The sequence below is a fragment of the Hypomesus transpacificus genome, chromosome 13, assembly GCF_021917145.1.
Source record: "Hypomesus transpacificus isolate Combined female chromosome 13, fHypTra1, whole genome shotgun sequence".
NCBI lineage: Eukaryota > Metazoa > Chordata > Actinopteri > Osmeriformes > Osmeridae > Hypomesus > Hypomesus transpacificus.
In genome coordinates this window covers 6,261,239-6,273,695 of record NC_061072.1, presented here as the reverse complement: position 1 = coordinate 6,273,695, position 12,457 = coordinate 6,261,239, and the positions used below count along the sequence as shown (strand labels likewise).

The following is a 12,457-nucleotide window of genomic DNA, read 5'->3' as shown; positions in this document are numbered from 1 at the left end:
AGAGAAAGTTGAGAGACGCAAGACCCAACACTCTGGCTGAGCTTAAGGCCGCTATCGAAGCATCCTGGTCCTCCATAACACCTCAGCAGTGCCACAGGCTGATTGCCTCCATGCCACGCCGCATTGAAGCAGTCATTTCTGCAAAAGGATTCCCGACCAAGTATTGAGTGCATAACTGAACATAATTATTTGAAGGTTGACTTTTTTTGTATTAAAAACACTTCTTTTATTGGTCGGATGAAATATGCTAATTTTTTGAGATAGGAATTTGGGGTTTTCATGAGCTGTATGCCAAAATCATCAGTATTAAAACAATAAAAGACCTGAAATATTTCAGTTGGTGTGCAATGAATCTAAAATATATGAAAGTTTAATTTTTATCATTACATTATGGAAAATAATGAACTTTATCACAATATGCTAATTTTTTTAGAAGGACCTGTATATATGTATGTCAGGCAGGGTTAACTCTAGTATATGTATATCAGGCAGTGTTAACTCTAGTAGATGTGTGTATCTCAGGCAGGGTTGACTCTAGTATATGTGTATCTCAGGCAGGGTTAACTTTAGTATATATATATAGTATATATATATATATATATATATATATATATATATATATATATATATATATATATATATATACTATATGTATGTCAGGCAGGGTTAACTCTATGTATGTCAGGCAGGGTTAACTCTAGTATATATATGTGTCTCACTCTCAGGCAGGGTGAGGGCCGTCCATCCTGGGCTCTGCTGGGCAGATTCTCAGAGCACAACGAGACAGCTCTGTTCAGAGAGAAGTTCTCAGACTGGGCAGACAGGAAGAAGGAGGAGGCAGCCATGGAGGAGGTTAAGGTACTGGAACTGAACACCTGTTCAGTTGAATAACCTGAACTTATATAGAATTAAATAACATTTAGATACAGTTAAACACCCAAACTTCAGCCTGAGTACTTACAGCAGTCTTGATGGTTTATTATTAGTTTATAGAATTCACATCGATCTCCTTTTCTTCCTCTAATCGCCGCTCTCTCAGAGTCCAGTCCATTCCACCCCTCGCACAACACTGGAGTTAGAACTGAAACCCTGCGATGTGAAGGCCCTTCTGGGGGGGGTGGAAGGCCCCTTGACCATGTTGTTGGAGGGTGTCGACGTGCAGCGAGGGTATGGGCTGATAACAACAGAAGAAGGGCGCCAGGCAGAACTAGCCACCGTGGTGGTGGATGCATGGCACATCCGGGAGTTTGAGGAGGAGGAACTTGCACAAGAGAGTCTGGGACAACTGCATGAGGGTGACACCTATGTCATCCGCTGGAAGTACTCTGTCACAACCATGGGTTAGTTGCAAATAACTCTATTTTAGACCTTGTTTGTGTACTCTGGAAATGTTCTCTTGATTCTACCTTTCTTTGATAAATATCCAGTCACTGACTGTATTGATAGAAAAGTATCTAGCTAATGTATTGTATGTCACACTGAGAACCAGGTGGCTTGCTTAGACTTGGTGGTATTGATCTTGGTATGTTGTGTTGTATTCTTGTGTTTAGTGGGGAAGAGGCAGAGGCCTGGGGAGCTGAGTAGTGGGGGTGCAGGGAGGGAGCGCAGCTCTTGCTTCTTCTGGCAGGGACGCCACTCCAGTGTCAGCAGCAAGGGAACCTCAGCTCTGATGACTGTCGAGCTGGGCAGCCACCGGGGGGCACAGGTGAGCTGGCATCACAGCTTCAACATATTGTAGCTTGGCTACAGTATAAGAATGTTAATAGACATAACACATTTGAGAAAATCCAACTAGCATTAACATGAATAGAATATATTTAATTGCACAGATCATTTGTAATTGGAAATCACATATTTAAACATTGTTTCATTGTGGTTGCAAATATGACTCTGGAATGTATCCTTTAGATGTAGAGCATTTATACAATTATTTTAAATGATATAGACAGGGTTATACTTAGTATATATACCGTATTTGTCAGTAAATAAGCCGCATTTTCTATAAGCTGCACCCCACCTGAATGGGAGCTTTGTGTTTGTAAATCGGAGCACAGGCCGCACTGGAATATAGGCCGCACTTTAAACGGGAACAACCAACTAGCGCCATCTAGTGTTGAGCAGAACAATGCTCACATGTTTATTTCCCCAGAAGCACTTTTCCATTGGACAGCTTGGATAGCCATCTAACTAGACAACATTCCCAATCAGGGTGAACACTCAAATGATCTAACTACAGACCATTGCCTTACACATATCAAAACAGAACGAACACAACAATAGAAATCCAAACAATGCTTATCTAACTAAGCTAATGCCCTTAATTTTGTAGCTTTTCAGTTTGGGGCATTCCGTGAACCAAGAGCATTGTCACTACAATACCAAGAAATGCACGAGTAGATAGGCGATCTTACAGCATTATGTAACACACTTCAGTTGTGGATAGTATGTCCAGAAATGAAGCCGAGTCAATTATTTAGTGGCAAAATCCATTGTCATGTTTACATTATTTTAAATATAGTATAAGTTTAGCTAGCTTGCAAATCCTGAGGATGGCCTACTGAAGCAGACCTTTCTATGTTCAACGGACCAGGGTGTTCTGTCCCTCGGGAGCTGCCGTAGGCATGATGCAGTGCAAGTCAGTGAGGGCTGTTCCAGAGAATGTCTAATATGGGGATAACCATATGTTTATGGGGAGAACTGCCACTCTCGGGAAACTTCCGGGTTCTAAACTGGTTGCAGTTCCACTCTAGTTCCATTTGAGGGCACTAATGAGGGAGTGCAGAATGAATGGCGGTCTAGAATGCTAGCGTGTTATGGGCAACAACGACTCATCCAGTAAGAAATCGAAAGGACATAGGTACTCTTTCATTCAACTTTCGACCTCTAATCCATGTTGAACATGCAAAAACTACAATCAAATCTGAGATTTCTCAACGACAATCAGGCTAAAGAAACAAATGTAGCTGTTTAGCTCCATAGACTCCCATTCATTTTGCACTCGCTTGCGATCACCACCAGTGGAACTCTGGTGGAACTGCAACCAAATTCGTTACAATGCGGCTTAAAAGGGAGCGGACAGGCTCTCTGTAGACGGGCTATGGCTGTTCGAACGGCGATGTCAATAAGAGCAAGTTGTGAAAAAAGACTGCGTCCGTGTCTTATTGTCCACACGACCATATACAATTGTATCTAAAACAAACCTACAATGAGCTTGGTTACACTACCGAAGTTGAATTAGCCAATGTCGTTAGCGATGCTAGCATTAGCTTGCTAGCTGTACACAACATTTCACTGGGTCTTGCAGCTGTTTGATTTACTGAAATCATTATGAAATGTTATGTTCTACTAGCCATTTGCAGGTCACTGTATTTCCAAGCCCTGATAGTGTAACTGACACAGTAGAAATAATTCCTCGGTCAAGTAACAAGTACGGTGGCCCTGAAGTGCAAATCACAACGGCAAATAGGAAAACACAACAACAAATCATAAAGCACAACGGCAAATCATGAAGCACAATGACAAATCATGAAGCATAACAGCAAATAGGAAATCACAACAACAAATCATAAAGCACAAAAACATTAACTTCTTAAGGAAAAGGTAGGGCCTATCTAGCAGAGGACAGACCCTCCAACACAGCCACAGCACTCACTGAAACAACGAAGGTGGAGACTTGAAATAAAAACGTACACATAAATCTATTGTGTCTACACAACAATGTTTTCAACAGATTGACTAGATATAATTTCAAATGATTACGTTAGTTGTTTCCACTTATGTTGTCGAAGCAAACAGGATCGTCTTAGGTGGGTAACGTTCGCACTACAGCTTAGCAACAAACTATCGTGATTCAACTCAACTTCAGTTAGCTCAAGCTATCTTGCTGAAAAATAGATCTGGACAAACATGCATCCTGAATTGTAGATTTACATGACAACACAGGTTATACATTTGAATGAAACACAGTCAGGAACACAAAATAACGTTAGCCCCATTGCCAATCAACTAGGCTAAAATATCACACATTCTACCTAGGCTCTTGCGTTAGCGAGCTAAACTAGTTTACATGCCTACATTATAGGTGTTTTCGCTATCTAGCTGTTCTTGCATTCCCTGCAAATCAGCGTTAATAAAAAGCAGATGAGCCTGATTGGACAGACAAACTTGTCTGTCTTTTAACAGGAAGGAGAGGTGAAAAACACGAAAAGTGCTTGCTGTCAACCTGTTTGAATGGTTTTCGACGGGACAGACAGCAGCACCATCTCGATTTTCTGACATTTTCAGTTAACACATAATATCAATTGGTTACTGGTGTGTTGCATCATGTATATGTCTCATACTTTATTAAAGGGATCATTGATTACGAAACTGATTTTACCTTGTCATAGTGGAAAAACGACAGTTCGGTGGGTAAAATGGACATACAGTGAACCTCAAAGTCCATTGACACCTCTTTCCTATCTAAATCTCACAACTTGAAACTGCAGCTGTAAAACGATCGGTTTTGAAAATGCTGTGTTTGTGACGTCACAAATAAGGCATCAGCTTTGTCACGCCCAAACATTTATACAGACCAGCCCGCTGATGTTCTGGCCCAGGATCTCAGACACTAGTTTAGCTGTGCGCTGCTCTGTGTACTACCACACGAACAACAAAGGAGAAAGTTTAAAAGTTTTTAAAGTATATTGAAAATGGACCATCGTAAATGCAGTGTTCCAGGCTGTACTGGGAATGCTGACACTTTTCATAATCTTCCCATGGAACCAGACACTCGACGGGCATGGCTGATGTGTTTCTATGAGAAGAACCCTGTGAAGTTTGACACTAATTTGTTCATTTGCTCGAACTATTTCACCAAAGACAGTTTTGAATGAAAACCTTGGACAATTTAAAGAAGGATTTGCTAAGCCGTTGTTGCTGAAAAGATGTGCTGATCCAACCGTATGCTCATCACAAACGCAAGCTGTAAGTATGATTTTGTCGCTAAAAGTTAGCCTATTAGCAATGCTAATGTATCCTGTATCTAGCTTAGCTAGAATGATAAATATGTTTCAAAACACATCAACACACCTTACTTAACAAATGACTCGAGCTAGACTAGCTGTAGTCGGCATTAGAAGGGAAGCTTCCGAAAAAATTGCCAGAAAACAAATAGAGGTCTAACCTATTGCTAACGCCTGTCTAGATTATCTATTTGAAAGAACTGGAGAAAGGCAGGTGCTAGATACAGGATACGTTAGCATTGCTAATAACTGTTACCGACAAAATCATACTACAGCTTGCGGTTATGATGAACATAAGGTCGGAACGCACCTCTTTTCAGCAACAGCTTCATAGCAAATCCTGCTTTACATTGTCCCAGGTTTTCTAAAACCGTCCTTGGTGAAGTGGTTCGCGCAAATGTGTCGAGGGTCGAAATGCACAGGGATCTTCTACGCTACGGTATAGACAAACATCAGCCATGCCCGACTAGTCAATGTTGGTCACTCGTAAACCAACCAATCAGCGTGCAGTTCATCTACATATTCATGAGCATACTATAAGAGGAGAATACCTAGTGTTTTTTCCCTGGAAAATGTCACTGGATGTATCAGGGGGCATAGAACAGCATCCGGGCCATTTTCAGCCCAACCAATGTTACATACCCTATTCGGAGACCTTAAGTAACAGTGTGAAATACCCCAAATACCCAGTCAATCACCCCTTTAACATGTATGTATTACATGATGAACCTATAACAATAGGCAGCCATATTGTGAAGCAAAGCTAGAAATGGCTAGGCTAGCTACCGTACTGTAGCCTAATGAGGACTGTTTAACTTTCGACTGTTGAAGTTAATGGGAGGTTTTGTTATTCATCAGCCCACTTACAATTTACCACTTTTTTTGTGTTGTTCTGTGCATCTGACAATAGAAGACTTAAACTTGAACATTTATATTTGTAGGTATTTGATGCAAGTTGAATCTAATCTTTATAGCAATCACACCCGAAACTGCTCAATTTAAGACAAGAATGAAATTTGGTAAATAGAACAGAATATACAAGGCAAACAATTGCATTCAATAAAACATTTTATAATACAATATGTCCAGTGAGAGGGTCAAGTTTGTTTTTAGTGAGTGGACCTGCAATTCCTGCCGAGCGTTGAGAGCTAGCTGGACGATAGGGGACCAGACCCCCACCCCTTGGCTTGAGGCAACAGCCCCGGTGGATGTAGGTGGTATTGCATTTCCGATTTGCTACCCGAGTCATCCGGTCATTTTTATTCTATTAACTCCAGTCAACATACCTACGAACAGGAGACGAGCACAAAAGGGAACATCAGCAAATCGCCGATTTACCTGAGCTGAATGAAAAACAAGGATAAAAGACTTGATAATCTACAGTTGCCTGCCTTTATTGTAGCAAGTTTTACAAATGGTTTCACACATACATGACAGTTGTTTGTAGAGTTTATTTCCGTTATTTTAAAGCAGATTTAACAATTTTGTAATGAACGCTATTATGCACATGGCATGACAAACGTAATTATAGCCTAATATAATTAGTTATAATTGCTGTCAGATTAACAGCATTAACGCAAACCCAAATTAACGGTGTACATTTTTTTTTCGCGCGATTAATGTTCTTTTTGGCCTAGCAAACTTTGTTGTTTTTTCCACATGCTGTTGCAACAACTACTGATGTTAGAAGAACTACAACACCACACTGGATCTAGCTAGACCGGAAACAAAACAACAGGCACGCCACACACTTGTTTGGGCTTGCGAGCCGGCTAAAGAGTAGTAGGCTAACTTTAACGTTTTGAGTGGATGGCAAGCGTGAGACGAAATGGATGCCAATAACATTCTGAATGGAAAGCTTACTTTTTAAAAGTTGCCAAATGGTTCCATTGAAAAGACCAAAGTGATATGTGTGTTAGTTGTTGTGAACTGAGCTATCATCGCAGCACGTCCAGTCTGAAATACCACTTGATGGCCAAGCACACAGCTGATGCAAATTCTCCGCCCCCTTGTCGATAATAATACAATAATGCGATTAATTGCGATTAAATATTTTAATCGTTTGACAACACTATTTATAATATCGTGGCATGTTACGGCGTCATTTTAGATTGTTGACATGTTATTCTGGAGCAAAGACGAAGATGTATAAATCATGTCTGATAACCACAATATTGTTATGGTCGTTATATAGGGTGACCAGACGTCCTCTTTAACCCGGACATGTCCTCTTTTAGACACCTAAAAAATGCGTCCGGCAGGGATTCCAATGTCGTCCGGGATTTTGCCTCGTCGGATATTTGTGTTTCTCTGGGTCTTTCAAAAACTAGTTATAACGCCCATACAAGTTTTGGAAAGGGTATTTCCCTTATGTTTCACCTTCTTGTGCGAGCTCTGACTAGAGAGAATTGGTAGACCTCCTTCTCAGTGTTGCCAGATGCACAATAATATCCTCCAAATACGATCATTTTGAGCCTTTGGTACGATACTTTGCCATTTCCAATCTGGTAACACTGAGCACCTTGCCGCCTCCACGACTTGCATTGTTTACAACAGCACATGATGTCTGCAGCCATGCCGAAACGTAAATGTAAGTTCACGGACAAAAAAAAACATGTTTTCGCTTCGGCCGTGATGCTTCGGAAGCATTGTCAATTAATTTGTGACATTTGTAGACGCCACCCCTCCCTCCCTAGCCTGGTCCTAACCAGACCCTCGTACATTTCATTTGTACAGAGGGTCTGGGATCACTCCATTGACAAGAGTTAACTTCCTTGAAGGCGGGTCCTCTGTTGAAGTTTAAAACTATTGGATCTGCCCAGAACCACTCTGATCTGCCGTAACCAATCGCAAGCATTCGCCTTAGCCAACTCCTTCACCACTACTGTAACGGAGCTAGCTGCCGTAGCTGGAAAATCTAACTTTTCCCGAACTCCGTGGGGAGGAGGGCCACAACAGCATGGCCACTAACAAAACTCAGCAAGGAATGTTCTTGTTCTGGCTTTAACTTATGGATATTCGGCAGCGTTGACACAACCGCAAAATCGCTTCGCTTGCATCTTTCTCCACCGCCATTACTGAACTACTCAAACTAGTGCACAACATTAACGTCATCGTTCTCAGCCACTCCCTCTGCTCGCTGATTGGACCTACAAAAAATGTGTTTCTGAAAACCGACCTCAAAGTCAAACTCCCAGACCTAGTACAGAAGCAAAATCCAAATTGAGCGGAAGTACGTAGGAGGGCAGAGCCAGGCTACTCCCCCCCCCGCCCCTGCCACGACAAAGTGTCCTCTTTTTCACAAACTCAAATCTGGTCACCCTATTATTATATTCTTAGAACTTTATGTCAGTTAACACCACAACAATGGCATTAACAATAAGTTAGTAATAGTAAGCAACACTCATCATCATCATCATCATAATAGTAACATATGTAGGCTTAATTTAGCTTACTTTGCCGAGCTAGAACAATGATGGAGCCAGATATTAAAGTTTACAGTTTCTTTAATCCGACACAATACTTAAGCAGTTAAACTAAAAACACAAAGCAAAAAGAGCAAAGTATAGGCCCTGCACGTATAATACTACTAGGAGTCAGATGGCTGAGCGGTGAGGGAGTTGGGCTAGTAATCAGAAGGTTGCCGGATCGTTTCCCGCCGTGTCAAATGACGTTGTGTCCTTGGGCAAGGCACTTCATCCTACTTGCCTCGGGGGTAATGTCCCTGTACTTACTGTAAGTCGCTCTGGATAAAAGCGTCTGCTAAATGACTAAATGTAAATGTACTACAGTACTAGTAGTCTTGATTTTCGTAAAGTTCACGCGTCTGCTTCTTGATCGGACTTGTACCACATTCTGACAGTTTTCTGCAATGCCTTAGCTCCAGCTCACAAGCTTGCAACTGGTTGTCGCAAAGTATGACGTGTACAGCTAGTTGCAAGCATGCACGAGTTTCGGAGCTGGGGGGAGTGGCGCGAAGGATGGCGGCAGCAACAGTCGGAGATTTGCTTGCTAAACTTTCAAATGTTTTACAACAGCTTGGGACTTTCATTGACCCCTCTCTGACTGTTTATGTTCTACATTAGCTGCAAAACCAATTGGGACAAGCCGAGTATAGTTAACTCTGATAACTGACAATGAAGGCGAACAAGCTAACGGGACTCGTGCTAGCTAACTCGGTCAACTGACAACAACGAAGACAAACAAGATAACGGGAGTCTAGCTAGTTAACTCGGAAAACTGACAACAACGAAGACGAACACTAAAAATACCTCAACGATGGCGGATAAAAGAACAAAAGACCAAGGTAAAAAAATCAATCAGCACATTTCCGGGGAAGACAACAAGAGGACACTGCAGACACTGCTTAAAAGGATATTCTAATACGCTCTGCGGAAAGTGAAATCTCCGTCTCTGCTTTTCAGAGGAAAGGAACTGCTTTTGGGACTACCATTGCACGTGAACAATGGACCCCGGGATCTTTGAAGTTTGATTCTGTTTTGAATCATATTTGTCCAGTTTATATATTTTTTTATAAATTCTGATTCATCAAAATATGACTGTTGGGTAATTATTAGTGCTGTCAGTTTAACGCGTTATTAACGGCGTTAACGCAAACCCAAATTAACGGCGTCAATTTTTTTATCGCGCGATTAACACTCTTTTTGGCCTAGCAAACTTTGTAGTTTTTTTCACATGATGTTGCAACAATTACCGACGTTAGAAAGACTACAACACCACTGCGGATCTAGCTAGACCGGAAATAAAACAACAGGCACGCTACACACACTTGTTTGGCTTGCGAGCCGGCTAAAGAGTAGTAGCAGAGCCCGTTTATGGATATTAGACATTCTCTGGTAGTAGGCTAACGTTAAGTTTTGAGTGGATGGCGAGCGCGAGACGCCGAAATGGATGCCAATAAGATTCTGAATGGAAAGTTTACTTTTAAAAAGTTGCCAAATGGTTCCATTGACAAGACCAAAGTGATCTGTGTGTTTTGTCGTTGTTAACTGAGCTATCATCGCAGCACGTCCAATCTGAAATACCACTTGATGGCCAAGCACACAGCTGATGCGATTCATGCGAATTCTCCGCCCCCTCGTCAAAGCCAGGCGATTGCAATGTTGTTTTTAATTAAAAAAATATTTATACGAAGCAATCCGAACCACTTTTCCATGTTGATAAGAGCTTTAAAATTTGAAAAAAGAATGGGACAAAAAGAAATCAAGGGACATTTAGAATAGATAAAAATGTGCGATTAATTGATGAATCGCGAGTTAATTATGACATTAATGCGATTAATCGCGATTAAATATTTTAATCGTTTGACAGCACTAGTAATTATTATAAATTATATGTACTGTATCAGTGCTATGTAAGCAAACCACACTCAAAATTAACCATTAGTTGTTTTGTGTATTTGTTTTGACAGGTTGAGAGCAAATGCTGAAATTCTGCTTCCATCTAGGCTCAACGTTGCAATAATGCAACGTTTCGCAAAAAACTTACCAAAACATATTTTTGGAATTAATCCTTCATTATCTGCATCAAAAGACTCATCTGACTTAAAAGATCATCTTCAAAATCATCTGACTTAAAAAATAAAATACCAACTTTTTATTACAAAATTATATTCCGAGCAAAAGTCTTAAAACATCTAATTTTTTCATCTCTATAACAAATGAGGCACGAGGTATTGACCAAACTCAAAAAGACATCTGTGATCAAGCGCTGTCACTATGAATTTAAAAAGAATATTAGTAAACTGAAAGATACTAAAGCCCGAGGTAATGATGGCCTCACTAGTGAATTTTACAAGCTATTTCAAGATCACATTTCTAAATTTTTACTATACGTTTTCAGAGAGGCTATAGACGTTGGCGAACTTCCACCAACTATGTGTCAGGGTATAATTACCTTGATCCCTAAACCTAATAATGACAAACTTGTGCTTGATAACTGGAGACCCATAACCCTAATTAATAATGATACAAAATTATTCCCTCACATCTTTACACAGACTCAAGGCATGTCTAGACACAATTATAGATAACTGCCAGTCTGGATTTATGCAAGGAAGTAACAACATTCGCTTAATTTTAGATTTGATTGACTATAAGGATTACATAACAGACAACAGCTACATTTTATTTATAGACATATATAAAGCCTTTGATACTATCAAGCATAGTTTTTTATTTGATGTGTTAGATTTTTTGGCTTTCGTCAATACTACAAAAGAGCAATACAAACTTTGTATAGTGACTGCAATAGTTCAGTTAAACTTCCGTGGGGAACAACTCATATATTTAACATATCTCATGGTATAAAACAAGGAGATCCTGCAGCCCGTTCTTGTTTCTCTTAGTAATGCAAGTAATGGCACTACATTTGTATAATGAGAACTTTCAAGGCATTAATGCTGTAGGGAAATAAATTAAATGTTGCCAGCTAGCTGATGATACAGCCATTTTCTTTAAACACATGTCTTAATGTGTTCTCAAAATGTTCAAGATTAGCGTTAAATATGAAAAAAAAAAAACTTTTTCCACTCAAAGAAAACAATAAACATACAACATAATTTGAGGGTATGCTTGTTAAAGAGGAAGTAACATACTTAGGAATTCATATTTTTAATATTCAGACAGAAAGGATGAAATCCAATTTTCAACCTCTCATTCCAAAAGTAAAAAATACATTTGATAGATGGCTCATGAGAGATTTATCACTCAAAAGTCGGGTACTTTTGTCCAAAACTTAGGGATTATCCAGAGTAGTTTATCCGGAGTGACATCACCAGGGGACAGATAGTGGAGGGATGTTACGTCCCTGAACCAGAGAGGTGGCAACACCCCAAACTGGTGGCAATGGCCCACACTACATCTCCCAGAATCCCTCACCAAGTGGACAGGTGTAGATGTGTGAGCCACCTAATTAAGTTAGGACTAGAAAAGGGGGGGAGGGAAAAGAGCACGGGGAGAGACCAGAGAGACAAAGGGCACATGGCTGGCTAGTTTGGACCAGAGAGAAGCAGGTGGAATACTAAGCCCTGTTGGGTGAGTGAAGGACGGCTTTGAAGGGGAAAGTCATTTTTGTTTAACTGTGGAAGTTTGAAGAAGGAACCTGCCTGAGTTTGATTTTTTTTGTCTGCTCCTGGAAAATAAAGTGCACTCTTCTTGTGGAACCTGTTTTTGCGTGGTCCTTTCCACCCTGTTGCACTGCCTCACTCTTGCCTGCCCTATTCAGCTCTTCTCATGACGCTAAACCGGTATTAGATGTTTCAAAACCTCTTATTAAGAAAATAGATTCTACAATATTCAATTTCATTTGGAAAAATAAGCCTCACTATTTAAACAAAAATACTTCATGTAATCAATACAATCAGGGAGGTCTGAATGTTCTTGATTTCCATACATCTAATACAATTTCCAAGGTGAACTGGATTAAACATTATA

At 40.3% G+C, this 12,457-nt stretch overlaps 1 protein-coding gene across 8 annotated transcripts in view; it reads left to right on the top strand.

The window, feature by feature from the left end:
- The window catches only part of svild (supervillin d), a 106,451-nt gene that overhangs the window by 58,469 nt on the left and 35,525 nt on the right, over positions 1-12,457 (top strand). For all 8 annotated transcript variants that reach the window (XM_047032330.1, XM_047032326.1, XM_047032327.1 and 5 more), the window contains 3 exons: positions 726-858; positions 1,040-1,340; positions 1,551-1,705. In XM_047032330.1, coding sequence (XP_046888286.1) covers positions 726-858; positions 1,040-1,340; positions 1,551-1,705 — 589 coding nt within the window. The remainder of the gene's footprint in view (positions 1-725; positions 859-1,039; positions 1,341-1,550; positions 1,706-12,457) is intronic.